The 22,570-nt window shown below is 43.1% G+C and overlaps 1 protein-coding gene across 1 annotated transcript; it reads right to left on the reverse strand.

Moving 5' to 3' along the window:
* Positions 1-213: 213 nt before the first annotated feature.
* On the reverse strand, positions 214-14,015 carry IGSF1 (immunoglobulin superfamily member 1; the record flags this gene model as incomplete). Its single annotated transcript, XM_080653509.1, is given in 22 exon segments — positions 214-246; positions 250-349; positions 505-628; positions 1,076-1,354; positions 1,478-1,765; positions 1,928-2,215; positions 2,401-2,688; positions 3,475-3,762; positions 4,400-4,678; positions 4,977-5,267; positions 5,643-5,675; positions 5,772-5,842; positions 7,706-7,737; positions 7,741-7,826; positions 8,161-8,433; positions 9,614-9,907; positions 10,125-10,427; positions 12,300-12,587; positions 13,116-13,356; positions 13,358-13,398; positions 13,769-13,795; positions 13,946-14,015. Coding segments are annotated over 22 exon segments (4,017 nt in total).
* Between the last annotated feature and the right edge of the window lie 8,555 nt (positions 14,016-22,570).

Here is a 22,570-nt window from a genome sequence, read left to right on the forward strand (position 1 = left end):
CAGGGCTTGGGAATCTGCATTCAGGAAACATCTCACCCTATATCTACAGTTGAGAGTAGAGCTCACAACTCACAGAATCCCCATGACACAGCTCAGGTGATTAGTGGCCAAGGAATAGAAGATGGGGCTGACTCTCAGGGTAATCAGTCAGATTTGCAGGTTTCTGAGGAGAAAAGAGAGAGGAGGGGAAAGCTCTTGTAAAGGAAGAGATTATTATATTGGGACTGGCAGGTACACTGAGGTTCTCTAAGAGATTGATGATGACGAGTTGGAGTTGGTGCCCAGTTCTTCTTCTTGGTTACACTCTTCAAGGGCTATAGTCTGGTCCCTTCTATCTGTCTCTGAGTCTCTGTGAAAAGAAAAAGACATGACTAAATGAGTATCCAGAACTATCAACCCCAAAACAGGTTACATTGTGAGGCTAAGATGCTGGAGGCACAGTCAGAGCACTGTTTTTACAGCAGTCCTGGGTTCACAAAAAGGAGGCTGACATGAGGTACTTACTTGGTTTGGAGTTGAGGCCATTTCCTCCACTCTATGGCTAGCACCACCCCCAAAGCTACAATCACCACTACAATCAGGGTACTTCGGACAATGTTCCCCACAGTGCACTCCTGAGCAGCAAGCCCTGTGATGATAAAAGAGGAGAAACCAAGGCCATAGATGTTAATGCATATATGTCATAATTGATCTCACATTGCCTACTCATCTGGCCTCCTCCAAGGTTTTTTGTGTTTTTTTTTTGTGTGTGTGTGTCTTTGTTTTTTTTTTTTTGTGTGTGTGTGTGTGTGTGTTTTTAGAACTATGTGTTGAGACCGTAGAGGGGTGATCAGAGGCAATGTTTATGCTGGCACATAAGCAGCCTTCCTTTTGCGGAGGGTGAAAGAGACCTTGAAAAAATCTGGCTCACTATCTTTGAGCAAATCTGAGCTCCCACCTCCTCACCATCCTTAGAGAAATATCACCATACCTGTGTCTGACTCCAAACCCATCCTCTCCATATATGGGTTGTCTCCATGGGGTCTTTGGGATACCAGGTGTGTCATGCCAGGACCTGAAGGGATTATCCACTCACCAGCTGCTCCCACCAGCTCCAGGGAGTCACTCGACTCTGACCAGATACCAGGGTGGGTCTGGAGGTGGTAACTGCAGCTGTAGTTTCCAATGCCTTTTCCTTCTACGTTGTTAATGACAAAGTCTCCATCCTCTGAGAACTGCTGAGGCGCTTCGTCTCCGTCATGTTTCAGAACAAATTCAACACCTGGCATGGGTCCTCGGCACTGAAGGGTGATGTCCTTCCCTAGCTTGAACACAGTGCTGGGCCAAGCTGACAGGGAGGGTTTAGGGGGCTTATCTGCAACCAACCAGAGCACCGAGTTAGAAGAAGTAGCCCTGAACCAAGCCCTTTATCCCTTTAGGGTAAACTACTAAAAACACTGTAAAATCTAGATTCTTACTGAAATCTTCAGGACCTTACCAGTCACCCAGATGTGCAGGGAGTCACTGTGATTTGAAGCTGCAAGGGGAGCAGAGTCTAAATAATAGACACAGCTATAGATCCCAGAATCTTCACCTCTCACCGCTGGCATCCAGAAGTCAGCCCTGTAGCCACTTGGCTGCTGTTTGTCTATGGGTTCTGGAGAACCCTCCTTCAACAAGACAAATGTTGAGTCTGGAAGTTCCCCTTGACATTGAAGAGTCATATTTTTTCCAGGGAACACCATGGGACTAGGCTGGGCTAATAGGCTGGGTTTGGGGAGCAAACCTAGAAAAAATTAACTCTTGGTCAGAGAGAAGAGGTCACTTGCCAGTGCATCACCTTTGGAGACTCTGTTCAGTAAAGAGGAAAGACTATTAAACTTTTTGAAAACCAGTCTATTCCCTCCTTTCTATACCCCATGACCACTCCAGAGCATCTTCCTTTTACCTGTGACTATGAGTTCCAAGGTGTTGCTAAGCTGTATCTTGATAGGGCTGGCCCAGTCAGGGTGGTAGCAGCAGGTATAACGTCCTATGTTAGCACCAGAAAAATTGGTGATGGGAAATGCCCCATCATAACTGGTAGATCCCCAGGGCTGCATTGAAGTGGCTTCTTTTTCTTTGTGCAGAATGTACCCTACTCCATGAACTGGCCCTTGGCACCAGAGAGTAACATTCTGCCCCATGGGAACCACAGAACTGGGCTCAGCAAACAACCATGGCTTGGGGAATGTGTCTAGGAAGAGACCAAAGATGTAAAATGGTGAGTATGAAAACTTAGCACTTGGTGAATTAACCATTTATCTTTCTCCTTCCTGCCACTCCCCTCTATGGCCTAGCCTAGCCTTCCAAGAAAAATTACTCTCCCTAATCCCTACAGCCATTGTCTCTGTCCCAATTCTATGTTTTGTCTGTCCTTACCAGTCACCCAGATCATAATGGGCTTGCTGAGATGTGATCCCCTGTTTGACATGGTCGTCTCATAGTAGACACAGCTGTAGTTCCCAGAGTCCTCTGCTCCAGTAGTGTGCAGGAAGAATTCAGCTGAGTTTCCTGAGGAACTCTGGAACTGTAGAGGAACCTGGGTTCCCTCATGCAAGAGGGCAAACCTCATGCCCTCGAGTGCCCCTTGGCAGTGCAGGATCACATTCTTCCCAGGAAGCACCACAGGACCTGGCTCTGCCAGGAGAGTGGGTTTGGGGTAGAATTCTGAAATTAAAGATATCACAACATGAGAGAAGCCTGCCCATCATATTCTGTAAATGTTTTTTTTTTTTTGCTGTTATTGTAAGAAACAATATGTTTATTGTAGAAAATTAGAAAACACAGAAAAAAACTTAATGAAAATAATATAATTCTACCACACAATGATAACCATTCTTTATACATGTTTATATATTTCTTTCCATTAATTTTTTTATACATGCCCATGTCATTATAGCTATAATTATTTGGATAATTGGGATCTTATTGTGTGCATGGTTATGTAGGTTAATATTTTTCACTTAACTTTACACTGTAAATATTTTCCGATGTCGTTACACAGCCTTTGAAAACCCGTATTTCTATTGGCTGCATAATGTGCATCTGACATTTCAAGGTCTTCACCCTTTCTTAAGGGTCATCCAGCCCACCAATCTCTGACCACCCAACTAAAGAAAAAGTGGATATTGAGCCTAAAGGGAAAGGCCAAACAACAAAATAATTGTAGAAATAGGGCAACATGAAATTGGCTCTAGGGATTTCACACCCCATCTGCCTCACTTCTTTTCCCAGAAATTACTTGCCTCCTCCCTCTCCTTTGTCTTTTATTCCTGTATTGATAATCATTTCAGTAGGTGCCTTACATGTACTGTTTCCCATGTTCCAGTCACTGTCCTAAGCACTTTCTTGGTGACTTTAAGAAGGAAAATTTATTCCTCTCCAGCTGACAGGCCTTCCATTCACTGTCCCAGGGTCAGTAAAACCCTCCACCTTTATTTCCCCACTCCTGACCTGTCACCACGAGCTCCACAGAGTTGCTGGGTTCAGACCAGGTAGCAAAATCATAATATCGGCAGCTGTAATTTCCTCCATCACTGGCGCCCACCGAAATGATTACAAACTGAGCTGCACTGGCCCCTGAGCTTGTCCATGACCTGTCACTGGATGCTATTTCACTTCCATCTTTGTAAAGAATAAAGCTCATGTGCTGCTGTGGAGTAGAGCAATTGAAAGTCACTCGGGCACCAGGAGTGACCACTGGGCGGTCCCATGTGTTGAAGAAGGGCTTCGGGTACATTTCTAGAAGATGAAAAAAAAGACAACAAAAAAACAACTTAACGAAGGTGGAGGAAGAATAGTTCATATATTGGTTACAGGAAGCTGCTTTGTATTTTATAGTATTGCATTCATAATTAGATGCATTTAAAAATGTAGGCAAATTCACTGCAGATGAACATCTCACAGAGACCTCTCACTCCTACCCCTCACTTCCTGTGGCAGAATCCTCACTGTCATCAGGGCAGACAATGGAGGCTAGCTAAAAGAGTGAAGTGTCATTGGGCCTCTGCTGGTTCCCTGAGCCTCAGTTTGTTCACATGGACAAGAAGGGGAAATAGTATCTACTCTACAAGGTATCATTCCCCTTTCTTGTCCAAATATCCCTTGAATATTTTTGCTCTTTAGCTAAATAAAATAATTGATATGAAAATAATTAGAAAAATTAAATCACCCTCCACAAACCCCAGCTATTAATAACAATTACTGCTATTAATATCGTGCAGCCAGAGGCCCTGGCACTCCCAGCGCCACGCCTGCCTGGCTCTAAGATTGGACACAGGCTCCTAGGACCGGCAACAAAGTTTGCAGTAGGGAGAGGAGTGTCTGACCCAGAGTTTTGCTTTCCCCCTCTTCTCTCACATACCCTTTTCAGCTTTACCTTTTATAATAAGTTCCAGGGGCTCACTGGGCTCAGACCACTTGAAGGGGTGCATTTCAGTGTGAGTGCTGCAGCTATAATTGCCTTCGTCTTTATCCTCCATTCTTGGGATTGTAAAGAAGGCTTCTCTCCCAACTGCACCGAGTTGCTGGACAGGTTCCTGCAATCCCACTTTATACAGAGCAAATCCCATGCCTGCCAGCCATCCTTTGCACCGGATTTGCAGTTCCTGGCCTCGGAGTGGAGGGGGCGCAGAAATGACAGGTTTGGGGAGCATGTCTAGAAAACAAAATGGGGTGGAAAAGGAGCCCAAAGTATGAAGGTGCCCAAATGGGACACTTGGAGTCATTTTGTCGATAATAAAAAAAATCCATTTTGGACTGGTCTTTGGCTCTTCCTGTCAGTCTCCTCTCATTCTCTTACCCACCCCCTGCCTTATTTCAGTGTCCCTTCTCTCCTACATGCAGCACAAGCCCCTTGACTCTTAGTCTTTGTGCATTCTCCCATACTCAGCAACAGTATTGGAGTCCCAGGGGCTCTGGGGATTACTCTGGAAGGGCCCTTGGACATTTCTTACCTGTCCCTACCAGCTCAAGTGCCTCACTGGGCTCCGACACAGCCATCTCCTCCCATGAATGGCAATGGTAACTCCCGGTGTGACTCTGGGTCAGGGCGCCAAGGGGGAAAGCAGCCCGGACCTGCTTTGAGGCTGGGCGAGTTGCAATCCACCCGGTTCCGTCTTTCAGCAGCACAAACTCCTTTGTTGAGCCAGAAGGGCTTCTGCACCACAGGGTTAAGTTCTTCCACGGGGCCAGAGGGAAGTTGGTCTCTGCCCATAGCTCAGGTTTAGGGGTTGGCATGATTATTTCTAAAAACAGCAGAGTTAATGAAGCCATCCTCCCTCCTCTCCCCTTTTCCTTGCCCTTGAACCCCCTACCCAGATCACACTGCCCACCTCTCCTTTCAACTCAAATCCAAACGTTTCCCTTCCTTCGGAAGGTGCAAGGAAATGGAGAACTTCATGTCTTAGATGAGACTCAGAAAAGTGAAGAAGCTTGGGGGAAATTTTGCACAAAAGCAGAGTTGGAGGGGAGGCTGAATTTTGCCAGCAACTTTAGCAAGTGCTCCTTCCTGGCTGTCCTTTCCTTCCAATCAGTCACTCCCTGTCCACTGACACTGACACTATGTAGTTATTTCGGATCTCTAGGGAGGAATGTCACAGTCTGTAGCAGAAAAAACTCACCAGTCTCTTCTGTCAATACCCCACTGCACAGTCCTGCAAAAGAAATTGCTGCCAGGACTCTGCCCCCTCCGCCACCGGATTTTACCCCGGCCTTCTGCCCAGACCCTTACCCCACTCCCTTGTACTCACCACAGCAGAGAAGTGCCGTGATTATGAACAGCATGGTGACCCCTTGAGCTGTTCCCAGCAACCAGGCTTCTCTAGTGAGACCAGGAAAGAGATGAGAGGAGTTGCTGGGATTAGTGGGAGGGCGGAGAGAAGGGGGCGGCAATTTATGTCATTGGCTTACTCACCACCCAATAGGGATTGGATATGAGCAGGATAATGGGAAATAATATTTTCTGACACCGATGGTTTTTTTTTTTCTTGAGGGCCTCACCACCTACAAACCTCTTACTCTTTCATGAGCCATGTATCCCCCCGGCCTCCCTCTCCTCAGCCTATATCAGATGTCAGCTCCCCATGGCCCCTGGTTAGGCTGTTGCTGAAATTGAGATGTCAGATGTAAACATGCTTTTGTAACTCTAGCTCTCAGAACCTCTGGAGCTCAGTGTGATCGGCAGTTCTGGGTGGTGGGTGTGGGGGTGGAGGGAGAAATCTTGGGTGTTTCACTGTTGTCATGCTTAAGTTTGGAAGAAGGTTTTATTATAGCAGTATTGGTCCTCAGACTGACCTGCCTCACCTGCCTTTGTTATGGACGAGTTGCCTAGGCAGCCGCAGTGAATTACCAGAGGATTGTCAGTGCTGAGTTAAGCTTGTAATAGAGTGGGATCTCTCTACCCCACCCTTCCCCAGATTATGACTAGAAATATGCAGCAGCTTTGGGTTATTGGTCCTATAAAATTAGATATTAAGCCAAAATCCATTTGAAAAATTTTACTTAGAAAACACTAACTCTCCTTCCTGGTCAGGAAAACCTGCTTTTCAAACTGCTTTTTCTGAAATCTGCTTTCTAAACTCATTCTTTGTTATAGTGGTCCTGGACTGAAGTAGAGCACTTAAAGCTACATTCTTTCAAACCCCAGGTTTGGAGGTTACCCCAATGTATGTGGGACTCAGGATAGATTCTAAGGAGAACTAGAATTTGTCCTCCACTGAAACGTTGAAAACTCAAGGGATGGTAAATTTTGAAGAAGGCTTAGGTGGTGGCTCCCTTCTTGCTACTGAAGCACTCTGTCCCTCAGATCCCATTGGAAAACACAGACAAACACAATCATAGTTATAATCCATTGTGTATTGAATACTCCCAGACACACAAAGTTCTGTGATCATGGTGGTGGTGGGAATACAGCCAGGAGCAGAGGGTGGGGAGATGTAGGCAAGACATTCAGGAGCTGAGGCTCCCACCAGGTCAGGAGCTGTCATTTCTCTTCTCATTTTTAAACAGAATAGCTTGAGCACAGGCCATGGGGATGGAAAGAGAGGGGAATGGCATCAAAGATCAAAGGAAATGGCAGGAGAATCTGTTTAGCTTGCCATTTTCTGTGTCATAGGAAGCCATCTGATTCCCTGGCCCAATCCATTGCCTCATCAGATGCCCATCCAAGTTAAGATTCTATTCTCAGAATGCTCTGCACAGGTAGTTGGAGGGCAGAGTGGCAGAAAGACTGGTTTACATGGCAAGTAAGATAAACCACAAGACTATCCCTTAAGAGCTATGTATTAAAGATGAAAAGTTGGAATGGGAGTTGGATAACATCTAGGGAGACAGGAGAGCATGGCTTCTTGCAAAATAAAAAGTTCTGACCAAGTTAATATGGGAGACATCAATAATCTCTGAGGGTCAGGGTGGTATAGGTATGATGAAATTTGGGCACTCTCCTGGGGGGATAAGTTCTCCAGCTTCAGAAAATTATTCATTTTCCACCCTCTTGCTTGGGTACTGACCCCTCTGTGAGGTGAAAGAGAAAGAGTTGGGGATGAGAAAGTTTTGTGTCTTAAACCCAGAGGATGGGGAATATAAAAGGTGTACCCCCTGTGGCTTGTCTCAACCTGAGTATGACTCATGCCTGAGTCTGGACTCAGCTAGATAGAGTAACAGGGTGCTGAGACAAGACAGTTACCTGATTCTGAGTCTCCAACACTTCCACCTTATTCACAGCACTACCAACAGCAAGGCGACAAGTTGCATGGTTAGGGACAACCTGATAGCTTCATTCAGAACATAATTCCAGGTGAGCAAGCCTGTGGTCAAAGAAGAACAGAAGCAGGGGTCCTGATGGGGATAGGGACAGATGAACACATTCATGGGGGAAGGGAGACCTGGCTACTGACAGTGAAGGTAAGGTGAGACAGAACTGGGCTTCTTTTCATGAAGAATGGGAGCCTTGAAAGTATTCTGCTCACTGCCTTTGAGTGATTGTGAAACCACCCCAGGGGAATGGTGCCCAGACCCAAGGGCCCCGACTTACAAGCTCCTGCCTCCCCTTTCAATATCTATTTGGACACTGATCTGGGATCTCAGGGTATCATGGTCAAATTAATGAAGGGGGATCGCTATGAACAGTTGTTCTCTCACCTGCTGGACCTATCAGCTTCAGAAGCTCACTGCGATGTGACCTGATGTTAGGGTGTGCTTCTATGTGATATATGCAGCTAAAAGTCCTTGTGCCTTTTCCTTCAACATTACTGATGATGAAGTCTCCATCCACTGAGAATGCTTGGAATGTTGCTCTTTCTTCCCATTCCAAAGTATATTTAAGTACTGGATGAGGTACTTGACACTGAAGGTCCCTTCCTAACTTGAACATGATGCTGGGCCAGGCTGATAGGGAGAGTTTGGGGGGCTTATCTGTAAGCAGTCCAGAGACCAGAGTTAGAGGTGACCTTGAACTCAGTACCCACTCCCCCAAGAAATGTTTTTCAGATCCCTATTTTCTCTTAGTTTCTACTTTCACTAGATCAGTGGCTTCAAAATTTAATTGTGAAATAAACCAATCAGAGAAAGACAAGTGCCATATGATTACAGTTATATGTGGAATCTAGTGAACAAAATAAACTAACAAACAAAATAGAAACAGATTCATAGAGAACAGTCTTACAGCTGTCAGAAGGGAAGAGGGTTGGGAGGCTGGGTGAAAATGGTGAAGGGATTAAGCAAAAAAAACAAAAAACAAAAAAAAACCTCATAGACATAAACAACAGTATGGTGATGACCAGAGGGAAAGGGGGGTGGAGGGAGATAAAAAAGGGTAAGGAAGGGATAATTGGTGATGGAAGGAAGGAGACTTGGCTTGGGGTGGTGAACAGATGATGTATTATAGAGTTGTATACCTGAAACCTTTATAATTTTATTAACCAACTAGAGACCCAATGCATGAAGATTTGTGCAAGAATGGGCCTTTGTTCCCCTGGCTGCTGGCACTGCCTTCATTCCGGCCGTAGCAGCCTTTTTGCTCTGGCCCAGAGCTGCTTTTCCACCTTCCCATGCTGCCCAGAGGCCTGCGTCCCGCCCTGCCCCAGGCCACTTGGTGCCTGTATATGCAAATTAACCCGCCATCTTTGTTGGGTTAATTTTCATACTCACTCCTGATTGGCTGGTGGGCGTCACAAAGTTATGGTCAATTTGCATCTTACTCTTTTATTAGTGTAGATGTCACCCAAATCAATTCAACCACAGCAAAAGAAAAACAAACAAAAAAAATCCACAAAATGTGACAGTGCATCAGAACCCCTTTGCACTCCTTGGTGCCCACACCTACCTTCAATCAGGACTTCATAACTTAAGTTTCCCCTGGTATGAAAGAAAATAACATTTCCAGGGGTTAAAGTGGGGTTAGGCCATGCTAAGACATAGGGCTTGAGTAACAACCCTGGGAGAGAAGGTATCTAAAATTTTTGAAGAAAATTCTACATCAAACCCCTAGAGTGTTTTTCCTTGTATCATAACTCCAAGAGGATACAGGTCCACTAAGACCTTTTTTAGAGCATTGTAATGATAATAAAAACAAACAATAGTTGTTAGCACTTGCCTACAACCACAAGCTCCCTGGTATTATGTGATGTCATCCTGATAGAGGTCTTCCAGGAGTGGAGACAGTGGCAGCTATAGATGCCAGCATCACTGTTGGTCACACTATTGAGAAAGAATGACTTGTCATCATCAATGTTGATGGCATCCAAGAGTTGAAGTGGTTTGTTTTCTCCTTTCTTATAGAGTGTAAACCCCACTCTATCCACTGGTCCTTGATACCATAGGCTCATGTTCTGACTCATTTGGACCACAGAACTGGGCTGAGCAAGTAGCCAGGTCTTGGGGAAAGTATCTAGGATGAGACCCAAAATATAAAGGTCTAATAGTCTGACTTCCTCCTTCCACTACTTGGGGTTTTCCCCCTCTTATTCTTAAAATCCACCCTTGGCAAATCCCACTTCTGTACCCACTGTTAGCCCTGGCTACATTATTAGGTTCTCCAGGGGACCCAAAGGGAGTTGTGTTTCCTTAGGCCCTAATATGGGTCCCATAGCATCCTCCTCTCTTACCAGTTACCCAGATTTTCAGGATATCACTGAGGAGTGAACCTCTGTATGACCCATCATAGTAAAAACAGAGGTAACATCCAGCATCATGGATTTTCAAAGCCTGGAAGAAGAAATATGCCACATTTTTTATTGGTCTTTTGTGGTAAAAGGACTTCTCCAAGTCTTCAAGCTTTATTAGAGTAAAAGTCATCCCATAGATTGGCCCTTGACACCTGAGATTCAGGCTATCTCCAGGTGCCATGATGGGCCCAGGATAAGCTGTCAGAGTTGGTTTGGGATAAAGTCTTAGAAAGGGAAGAGACCCTGAGTTAGAGGTAGGATGATTCTTCCCTATTATTTTCTCTTTTTCTTTCCTAGTTTCTTTAAATAGGAAGTGATAGCTGAAATTTACCCTCTGTTCCCTCTCCTTCCTTGAATCTCTCCCTCTTTTAAAAGGTAATCAAGGGTATGTTTACTTATGCCCTTGCCCTCTCACCAGACTCTATCAGCTCCACTGAGCTCTAACTATGTTTAGGGGTGTGTCTCAGTGGAATAACTACATCTGTAATTCCTTATATCGTTAGGTCCCTGAAATGACACATGTAATTTTTCCACCTGCTAAGAAACAAACTTCTGAGAAATGACTTTGATTCCATCTTTGCAGAGCATGAATGCAAGTGCAATATTTAAGGATGGATTTTGAACACATGTAAGACCCTACTTCCCAACAGCAGATTGGAAGAAGACAATAAGGAAGGATTGTGCAGTAAATCTGCAACCCAAAGAAATCTATGTTAATGGGGCCACACCCTTGTTTCCATGTATTGTTCTTCCAAGGAGATCATACTAAAAAATAGAAGGCAAGCCTTCCTCACGTACCACTCCTTCTTATCCACCCCAATCTCAGGTAGACCCACCCACCCATTATTGGAAGGATCAGCTCTATCACATGCTCACTGAGCAATTTCTGATGTGTCAGGAATCATGTAGGACTAAGGATATGCAAGTAAAGAAGACCCAGTCTCTGTCAGCAAAAATCTCATGGCTTACGGGGGATACCAGTGAACAGGTAACTGCAGAAGTGTGTGCTAGTAGAATCTATTCTGAAAGGGCATTCATACAAAAATCATACATACATGCAGTTCAAACAGACAGACCTCTGTTTTTGATCCTTAATAAAAAGCTATACTAATAAAATTAATATCTACCATTTATTGAGAACTTATATGCCAGGCACTGTACATGTATTATATTTAGGCAAATCCTCACAACAACCCTGTGAGGTAGGCATTATTATTATTATACCAATTTTGCAGATCAGGAAAGTGAGGCACAGAAAGGCATCATACAGTAGATTGGATAGATACTATTATTCCATGTTTGAGTGGGGTAAACCAAAGCACAGAGATGTGAAGTCACTTATTCAAGATCACACAAGGAGGCAGTGTCAAAGGTAGAACTAGAAACCAGGATTGCTGCTTCTAAATCCAGGGTGCTTTCTGTAGCACCACAGCTTTCCCCAACCGTATTTAGCTTGATGGAGAAACTAAAGCAAATGTGGCCAATTCTGTCTAAAAAGCATCCAAGTCATGGCATGGGGGAGTTGGAGGGTGTGCATCTGGAATTTGGGCATTTTGGGGAGTCTTCAGCTGTGTTTAAAGCTTGTTGCTACTATACTGGTTCTGTATATATATGACTAAAGCAATTTATACAGTCATTTCTGAAATATACACTTTCTTTGTCATTTTTGTTTATTTTTATCACCAGTACTAGCAATTCATTCTATTTTCCACACTAAAAATTAATAATCACAAATATAATAAAATGCATTTAAGTTTTAAATATCAGTTTATAAGACTGCAATGGCAGTGCCTGGCACATATTATGTGCTCAATAAATATAGTCTAATGAATGCATGCTATTCAACAAGTAGCAAACAACAAAGATGTGATGAGTTGAAGCTGCTGGACATTTGGCTGGGCTTACTCACTAGCCAAGAAATTGGCTCCCACAGGTCTGCCTGGTAGCATGTGTGATTCTAATTTGCATCTTATTAAAATGTCAAATGACTCTAGCTAATGGGCCTTGTAGGGCCTAGGAACTGGCAGAGGGAAGTAAAATCAGAAACCCTGTCTCATCCAGCCATGATCCCGGGGACAACAATCATCAGACCCCAGCAGCCATAGCCACACCCACCTGTAACAATCAGCTTCAGGGGGTTGCTGGGCTCTGACCACAGGGTGGGGAGTATCTGAATATGTGTGCGGCAGATGTAAACCATTTTGCTTTCAGGTGTCACATTGGCAATGGAGAAGATGGCCACTATCCCGGTTGGGATTTGGTCATCCACGGGCTCAGCATATCCCTCTGTGAACAGCATGAATATCAAATCCTGAAGCCAACCATGACAAAGTATATTAACATTACATCCAGGAAGAGGAGAAGTCTCAGACTGGATCCAGAAGATGGGCTTGGGCAGCTGGCCTGGAAGGAAATATCAAACTGGAATTCAGGTAGAATAAGCATAGTGCTTTCCATGGAACAGACTGCCTGGAGCCCAAGAGGAGAGGGTTGGGAGTATTTGGATAAAGAAGGTGAAGGAAACAGCTAAAAAACATATGTGCATAATTTGGTAAAGGCCAAGGGAGGGGGAGGCAGGGAGGGTGGAGGTGGGCAAAGAGGGTCAGAAAGGGGGACTCCTGCAATAATGTCAACATTTAAAAAAATTATAATAAAACTTAAATTAGCTTTCCTGTATGATCCTAACTTGCCATTCCTCCTTCCCCGATTTTGGGTTTCCCCTAAGTTGAGAGCTTGCCTTCTAAATCTGTTTGAGTTTGCATCCTCACTCTACATTACTTACAGAGAGTAGGCAGTTATTTACTAACTGTGGAATGCCCACATATATGTATGCAGGTAAATCAACGAAAGAATTAAACTCTGCAATGGAAAGACAAGTTTGAATCCCAGGAGTTAGAGTTTATTCTTGCTTAGTTATTTCTGTCTTCTTACCTGGTGCCTCCAACTCTAAAACTTTACTGGGCTCTGACCAGCCTGTCTCCTTCCAGTAGGAGCACCTGTAAAGGCCTGTATTGGACTTAGTAAGGACACCTATGGGGAATGAAACTTGGAAGGTCTTGTAGGAAGGACGGATCCAGGTCATCTGTGTCTTATCTTTCAGCAGCAGGAACTTGCTTGAAATTTGAGAAGGGCTTTTGCACCAAAGTGTGATGTTCTTCCATGGGGCTTGGGGGGTAGTTGGTCTCTATCCACAGCTCTGGTTGCGTTTGTATCACTGTCATTCCCAAAGATCACAAAGATGTGAGTAGTACAACTCTCCCATAATGTGCCCCCAATGTCCCTTAAAATTAGCCCTGACCTAGATTCTTCTTTTTGTCTTCCCTTGGGAATATGAGTGTCTGCTCCTGTGGGAGGTGGGATAGGGATCCCAGAATATTTGTTCAAAGAATCCATGTGAATTAGGAAATAAAGTTCAAGCCTGACTTCCTTTCCATCTGAGATAAAGCTCTGCTATTCTGTGGGAAACCAAGTCATGAAGTGATGGGCTCTTATTCTTAACCAGCTCAATCTGAGCATTTTCTTTGGGATCTCAAGGAAGGCAGTTTGGTTCAAGGCCACAGAAGCAGGTATCAGGATTCACTTACCTATTGATGTCCTACCCAGACTCATCCCTAAAAAGAGAGATTATGGTAAAGGAAAGCCCCCCTCAGTGTCCCCACCCACTCACAAACAACAATATTCTCCTCTCCCTCCCCATGGTGCCCACTCATAGGGATACTTATGACAGAGTCACTTGCCCCTCACCCTTTCCTTGTACTCACAAATGCAAAAGAACAAGAGAGTGAATGTCCGCAGCATGGTGGCCTCCTCTCCTGGCCTGTCCAGGGTCATGGGGCCTCTGGTGCTCAATATGTGCTTCAAGGCTTAAAGGGTTTTGCCTCTCAGCAGGTGAGGTGATCTAAAAGCAGAAATGTTTTTACTCAAAGATTTGTCCTGCTCTGGGAGCTTGGATCACTAAACTGCTGTTACCAACCCTACTCCCTTCTACTCACTCACAGGCATGCAAGGGATAACAAGGTCTTACAAGGTCTTACAAGGTCACTTGCTACTTCCTCTCCTTGCCCCTTTTCCCCACTTCCCCCTCCAGTCACCCAAGGTCTTAGCTGGTATCTAAGATTCAGATTTGTTGATATGTCTGTTTTTCCTTGGGATCTCAAAGGCCCAGAGATGTGACCTAATTCAGGCCAGCAGAAGAGCCAAGGGATAAAGGAAATGGGAGTTGTAGATAGTCACCTTTTCAGAATGTATATATATATATATATATATATATATATATATATATATATATATATATTACTTGAGTCCTCCAACAACATAGCAAAAGAGGAGTTTCTGCCACCCCCATTTTTCTGGCAAATAGACAGAGGCTTAGTGAGGATGTATAATTTGCCCAAAGTAATATATATATATATATATATATATATATATATATATATATATATATATATATTAAATATCAGAGCTGAAATTCTAATTCACGTTGAATTCCAATACTTATACTCTAAAACCAACATTTTATCTCCCAGAGGCAGTCCTTTCCCTTATTCTCACCTTTCCATACCCCTCCTATTTCATCCCTTCCAGGCATTCCCTTTTGTTGAGTGCTTCAGATACAATATTATTCTCATTCTTGTCTCTTACCCGCTAAACTCAAAACTCCCAAATCTAGTAGGTGTTGGGGAATCAAGCTGCTTGAGCTAATTAATATAATGTGCAAATGATTTATTGGCTGCCTGTAATTTGTAAGCCTTTTTGTTCATGTCTGTAAAGAAAAAAAAGAATTGTTTGAATTTCAGGGAATATGGCAAAGATTTGAGTTCAGGGAATCCTTCTCATTTTCTGAAAATCACTACTGACCACTGACCCTGAATGTACATAATGTAGACCCCTATACTTTCCTGCCTCCCTGCACCCCATGCAGAGTATCCTTTTTGCTAAGAGGAGGTATATCCCCACCACACAAACTTAGGCTAATCTCCTCCACCAACCATATATTCAGAGTCTGAGGTCCTGGCTGACCCCAGGTGTTTAATCCTTCCTTGGTAGAGTGGGGTAAAGGCAACTCCCAGAACAGAAAGGGGCTGATTTTCCTTCCCAAATCGATCCTAGTACCACTGCTTCTAACTTGCTCCAGTGCTAATGCTGGGTGAATGGAATAACAGGAAAAGGAGGATCGTTTTCAAACATCTGGGCTGTAGGAAACAGGTGGACAGTCAGAGATCCAAGAAGGCATAGTTTCCTTTTGCATTTCTTTTGTTGCATTGAAGGATGCTCAAATCACCCTCTCTGAACATTACTTATCTGTGAAGTAGGGGAATAAAATCTACCTAAGCATTGTTGTTGTGTTGGATCCGAGATAAGATATGTACAGTGCCAGGCACAGAGTGAATATTTCTTTAAAAGAAAGTTTATTTTTCTTCTTCCCAAAGGGTACATCAACCTGGTGTAGGAGTCTAAGGATGCTCTTTCCATTTTAAGCTCTTTGCTCTATTCCTTTTAGGGTCAGGGCCAAGCCCAGGTTTGGGTGCCACCCTGTTGTTTTGTTGCCCTGAGGCTTTGGGCCAGGATTTATTGGGGAAGCCAGGTTCTACTACCAAAGGAAAGGTTCAACCTGAGATTCTGCCCATGAATACCATATGAGGTTTCATCCTTGTCACTTGGACCCTTAAACCAGAGTTTTGCCTCCTGAGGGCTTGAATGGAATCAGGGAAACTGGGATGCTCAGCATGGCTGACTCCCCCCCAATCACTAAGAAAACAATACCATTTACATTCAGCCAAAATGATGAATTTTATGCCCAGGAAATGGACAGTAGCTGCAAGTTTCAGGTTAATTGGCCACGCCCATTTTGGCCTTTCACACACCTCCACCCCCAATTTAAGAAATCTAGCCTTTTTATCTTCCTCTTTTACTCCACCCCAAGCACTTTCCCCACCCTTAAGCACCTCTGCAGTGCTTTTGAGCATATCCAAAACTAGAAATGTCAAAAGTACCCCCCCCAACCCCCGCATAGTTTTTAGGGCTCGGCAGGGTGTCGGGTACATGCTCTGCTAAAGGTTTGGAGGGAAGACTGAAAAGATAAAGGAAAGATATCTACAGTGTCCAGAGATTCTCAGCAAGGCAAGGCTGGGATGAGGAGGAAAGACAAAAGGAGGGGATAAAGAGGGTGGGGAACATACTAGGGAGCAGTTTGATTTAAGGGCAATTAATTACAGCGGGAGACTATTTCAGAGTTTTCTGTAGGAGCCAGTATTTAATCTTCAGTCACTGGACTATGCGTTCATTTGCTGGTACTTACGGTAGTTGAAGGCTGGCTACGATGTTGGAGATTCTCCAGTGAGCTTCTCCAGATGCAGCAAACTGCTCAGCATGGGAAGAGCTAAGGACAGCCTCTTTGGCTCCACGCCCTGCCTCCCTCTCTACCCTGCTAGCTCGCTGGCCAGCTCCAACCTCCCCCCTCCCACCGCCAAGCTCTGGGAGTCCACCTACACTAACTCTGCCTGACACCTTCAGTCCTCGGACAGCCAGGATTTCTATGCCCCTCCCAGCTCTCAGTCTCTCTCCTGTATCCCTGCAGAGGTGGTTGGAGCCAAATTCAGACCCTGCCACCTCACCTGTTCCTCAGAGTTTCACTAGGTCGCAGTATTCTGGAGGGGAGAGGGCCAACTCTTAAGACTGCCAAAGCTGTAGATTCTTCCTCTGCAGCTCCCAAATGCCTTTAAAGGTATCTCAGATCTTCCTCTGCTCATTTAATGTACCGTAATGCATAAACATTGCCTCCGTGGTTTAAAGGTTTAAATGCGTGCTATGTGCCTCTGATTCCTGGGCATCTACTATTTCTAATTTTCATAGCAACCCTACAAGGTGTGTTACTTCCCTCAGTTTTACAGATGAGGAAACTGAAGCTCAGAGAGAGTTAAGCAACATGGACAGCCTTTAAATTCCAGCTTAGGATAAAAAACTCAGGCTCTAGAGACATATAAATTTGGATTTCAGTTCAGGTTCCACTATTCAATAGTTGAGTGACCCCAAGTGAGTTAAACTCTCTGAGTCTCAATTCCCTATCTATAAAATAAACAACAAAAGTTATTCCAAAAGGCTTAGATGGGATAGTGCAAGTAAAACTTATGGCATAGAAAGCTGGGTACATGATCCGTGCTTAATAATTAGTAGCTGCTGCTACTACCACCAATGATATAGACAATTGTTCACAAATTTAGTTGACCATGAAAGAATTTTTGAAATGATAATGAGTGAATAAGTTATTCAACAAATTTATTCTTGTGTATGGTGAAATTTGGTGGTCTAGTTTCATTTTTTGCATGTACCTGTCCAATTTTCCCAATACCATTTATTGAAGACACTGTCTTTACTCCTTCGTATGCTTTTGCCTCCATTGTCAAAATTAATTGTCCATAATGGTGTGGTCGATTTCTAGCATCTCTGTTCTGTTCCATTTATCTATATGCCTGTTCTTGTGCCAGTACCAGATTGTTTTGATTACAATGGCTTCATAGTATAGTTTGAAAAGTTACACAATGGCATACTATGTGGCTGTAAAAAAAAAAAAAAGATCTCTTACTCTTTGCAACAGCATGGATGGACACATGAGTGAAATAAGCCAGTCAGAGAAAGACAAATATCACATGATCTCACTTACATGTGAAATCTAATGAAGAAAATAAACTGACAAATGAAATAGATCCAGAGGCATGGATGCATGGTTGAAAACAGTAGTGATAGTCAGGAATAAAATATGCATGCTGATTTTCAAACTTTTATATAATAAAAACTATGATAGTACCAGACACCATAAATACTAACTCATTGTGTTCCCATAACAATATGGGATAACTGTCATTTTCAGTCACATTTTACAGATGAAGAAAGTGAAACATAAAGCCATCAAGCAAATTGCCTGATGTCTACACAGCCAGCAAGAGGCAAAGCTAGGATTCACAGAGCTAGGATTCACATACAGACAGTTTGTATATACAGTCTTAACTTCTATTTTTACTTAAACCAGGGGTCCTCAAACTTTTTAAACAGGGGGCCAGTTCACTGTCCCTCAGACCGTTGGAGGGCCGGACTATAGTTTAAAAAAAAACTATGAACAAATTTCTATGTGCACTGCGGGCCCGGGACGAGTCGGCTGCTAAGCAGGACAGGCAGCGGCACCCGGCGGGCCGGATAAATGTCCTCGGCGGGCTGCATGTGGCCCGCGGGCCATAGTTTGAGGACCCCTGATTGATTTTACTTTATATCTGAATAGGTCTTATGCAGAATATATTTCTGAAACTTTTTATGCTAAGTAACTGAACAACTTCCTAACTGAATAACTTCTTAGCCCTTTCATTCTTTTTATAAAAACTGAGGTATAATTGACACATAACATTATATTTTACATAATGTTTCTTTCGGGTGTACAATATAATGATTCAATCTTTGTATATATTGTGAAATGCAGTCCCATTTTCTTAACCACTACCCTATGCTGTCTCTGCATTGAATGCTTGTAATGATAAAAATAAAAATTTAAAAAATTTAAAAAAGATGTGAAAATAGTAAAATAGAAAAGCACTAATCAAATGCATTGTTATTAATGTAGAAAAAAGGCAATGATAGTATTCCCCTGCTCTCTGAAAGTCCTTGGGCTGAGGCTTTTCTTCTTGAAACAACAGCCTGAATCTACAGCCCAGAATTCCCTCTAACTGGCCATGGATGCCTTAAAAAGGTCCTGGGACTGTGTAAGGGAGAACACCACTCACACTGAACTTTTGGGTCACTATGGAACCTTAAAGGGATTTATTATTCAGGTTTCATAGAAGCCCCTCATTCAAACTATGGCTGGCAATTGAGATGCTAGAAGTTCCATCTCTAGGCTACCTCTATGGGTCTTAAACCTTGCAGCCTGCCTGCAGGTGGAGAAACAATTTCTGACCAACCTCTCCAGGAAAAATCGAGTGGCCCAATATTATAAAACAGGGTCTGGGACTGTGACATAACTGAGATGGAGTTCTTTATGTTGGTTCTGCTGGCCTTTCCCCATGAATAAATCAATAGTCCCAGCAGGTTTGTGACTCTGACTCTGAATCTTACACAGTCTCTCTCTCTCTCTCTCTCTCTCTCTCTCTCTCTCTCTCTCTCTCTCTCTCTCTCTACAAGAAACCTGGTTTTCTCTCCTTGTCTGAAAGTTGGCTAATATTAAACAGCTCCTCTTTCAGGAAATGCTTTGAGAATGACCAGTCTTATTCCTAGTGGCCAGGTCCCCTCTAACTCTCCATTCCCTTAAACTAGTGGGATGGATAGGAGGGTGCTGGTATGGTAACTCTCATTATCACTGCCCTGGAAAGCAGTGATACTAGAAAATATTCCTGAATCACACCCCTTTTCACACTCACACCTTGAGCATGTTGGCTAGGTTTCCCCTTTGAAAGCTTCAGAATCAACTCTTATGGATTGTAAGACAACTGTTAGACATAGAGTTTATTAAGTACATACTATACACATTGGAGTAGGTGATGTGGTGGAGTGTAGAGGTGGGACTAATGTGATTTGTAAGACAGGGTTTCTAAGCTCCAAAGACTCTCACCATAGACAGAAGAAAAGAGCAATTATTTTACAAAGGCTGTAATGGGACCAGAGGAGTACTAGAAAAGCTTCAAGAAGATGGAACTCAAAGGAGGTGAGGCAATGAGGACCATGTACATGTACAGGGTGGTCTGGGAGCCTCTTTTTATAACTGAGTCCAGAGTAGGATGATATGATTTTTTTAAACTAAATCTGCCTTATAGTCCAAACAAGAGAAGCACGGGGCAAATGTGGCCTCTTCCTAGAGATGTGCTGGAGCTGGCTAGCACTGGCTCAGGAGAGATGAATGTCTCATCTCAACCCAGTATTCAGTAATATCATGTTGTTAGCTTAAAATTAGCCATGGTTAGAGAATTTACATCACTGAATAAGTAAATGCTATAAACTGCCCTTGCCCCCTCCCGCCGCAGAAAGTTGTTACTTAAACATATACTAGCAAACAATTTTCCCCCAGTTTTATGTTGTAGGGTAGTGATTCTCACTGGTAAATAGGAACTACCAGGAATTCTAATAATTTTCTTATACTCTCAAGAGAGTGATAAGCATTGTGATTCACTCCCCCTCTCTGTACTTCAATGCTGTGGTAAGCCATCTAAGAACTGTCAGATCAGTGTATTTGGTGCATTCAAAAGTTGATAATATGTTTTAGCACCCCTCCCTACTCCCCAGTAAGTCTAAGCCAATATCCTCTTCTGCAGTGGAGAGGATATGTGGAGCAGACAAATAAGGAACTAAGGTGGGACTAGGCAATTAGTGTTCAGGGACAGTGAGGGCGCCCAACCAGACAGATTAGGTTTCAACATAACGATCTGGTGGAAGTTTGAACTTTGGATGTGGGAAGTACCTTCCTTTAACAGTGGAAAAGGAAGCCCGGGCCCACCCACAGAGTTTGAGTTTCAACTTATTCTTTGTCAAGCATTTCAATAATTAAGGGCTCAGCTTGGGACACTAAGTCACTTCCAGAAGCTATAAAGGAGGGTATTTTCAGGATTGTGAAATTGAATAAATCAAACATAAGTGATGAACCAAACTAAAACTTATTTGATCAAGACACACATTATTAGCTATAAGGCATTATGAGCCATAGGCATAAAGTCCTGCATGATCAGACTTTTGGATGCCTGTCACAAAGCAAACCCAGAGTGGTATTATCTAGGTAAATTTAACTTAAGGTTAATGAGTGGATGGAGAAAATGAGGCTTTCTTTTGCTCCAATCTAGCCTGGCCACAGATTCTGCATGACCCACATACCATTTTCCCAAAAGGTAAACTATTGGTCCACTGTTCCCAAATAATAATCCTCCTAGCATCACAAGATGCCTGTCATGAGGAACAGCAAGAAGATATGAATGTGCTTACATGTTGTGTGCATCTGAGTACATGGCGGTGGGAGTTCAGGGATAGACTTATAAAATGAAGGAGGGCTTTAAGGGTGGGCCACAAAGTGTTTCAGTGCCCCCCTTTCCTTTGTTAGGTAAAGTTGATAGCCCCAGTAGAAAAGGTGTAGGCTCAGCCCTATGACCTGGGGTGGGCAGGGAGAGTGGCCCTTATGAGCAGTTTAGAATGGCTCCTATAACATAGGCAGGATGCCTTAAAGTGCCTGTGCCAGGAAAGCTTTTTTTCTGCATCACAGTTTGACTTGCCTTCAGTGTATCCAAATTATCGGCATTTTGATGGGCTTGGAGAGCATGGGGATGAGAGGGGGAGGAAATATCTCTTGGGAACTTTTTAAAAAATATATTTGTATTGATTTCAGAAAAGAAGAGAGAGGGAGAGAGAGACAGAAATGACAATGATGAGAGGGAATCATGGATTGGCTGCCGCCCCTCCGCACACCCCTCACTGGAGATCAAGCCAGAAACCTGGGTTCCTGCCCTGACTGAGAATTGAACCATGACCTTCTGGTTCATAGGTCGACACTCAACCACTGAGCCACACCAGCTGGGCTCTTTTGGGAACTTTTAATCACTTGTCCAAAACAAAGTATAGAAGTCAACAACTGTATTCTTTTATTCCAATTTATTGTATGATTAACCAATTATGTAATTAAAGTTAAATGGAGACGTCTAAACTTCAAAAGCAACACAAATTAGCAATTTAAAAACACATCACTGTAAACATCACCCATTGTTTACAAAGTTTCTAAAAATATCAATTTATAAGAAATCTTTTCAGTGTACATGCATCTCTTCGAGTTCTACTTGTTATGTGCTGGAGGATATGGTCAAATTTTCTAAAAGATCCAAGTGCCCTTGACAGAGGATAAAGGAAATTTCTACCTACACTAGCATGTTAATTTCATATAATTTATTGCTTTCATATTAACAATTAAAATATTTTTCTCATTTTATCTATCATATTCCAATGTCTACCTATTCCACCCATCCTTAATTATCATCATGCTGTATTCCTATCCTCTTTCCCATTTATCCCTCCTTCATCCCTTCTCATTTTGTTTTTCATTTTTCTCTTCTTTTTTCATGTAAGATGGATGGATGGATAGAAATATATATATATATATATATATATATATATATATATATATATATATATATATATAATAACAAATCAGTCAACATTCTATTTTTACTCACTTTCACTAATTACCCTGATAAATATGCAATTAATCATAAAACTAAGATCTACATTCTATCAAGAAACTTGGCTGGCCCTAACTGTTTTGGCTCAGTGGATAGAACGTCAGCCTGCAGACTGAAGGGTCTAAGCTTCGATTCCGGTCAAGGGCATGTACCTTGGTTGCAGGCACATCCCCAGTAGGGGGTGTGCAGGAGGCA

This window comes from Plecotus auritus (assembly GCF_963455305.1).
Source record: "Plecotus auritus genome assembly, chromosome: X".
NCBI classification, from domain to species: Eukaryota; Metazoa; Chordata; class Mammalia; order Chiroptera; family Vespertilionidae; genus Plecotus; species Plecotus auritus.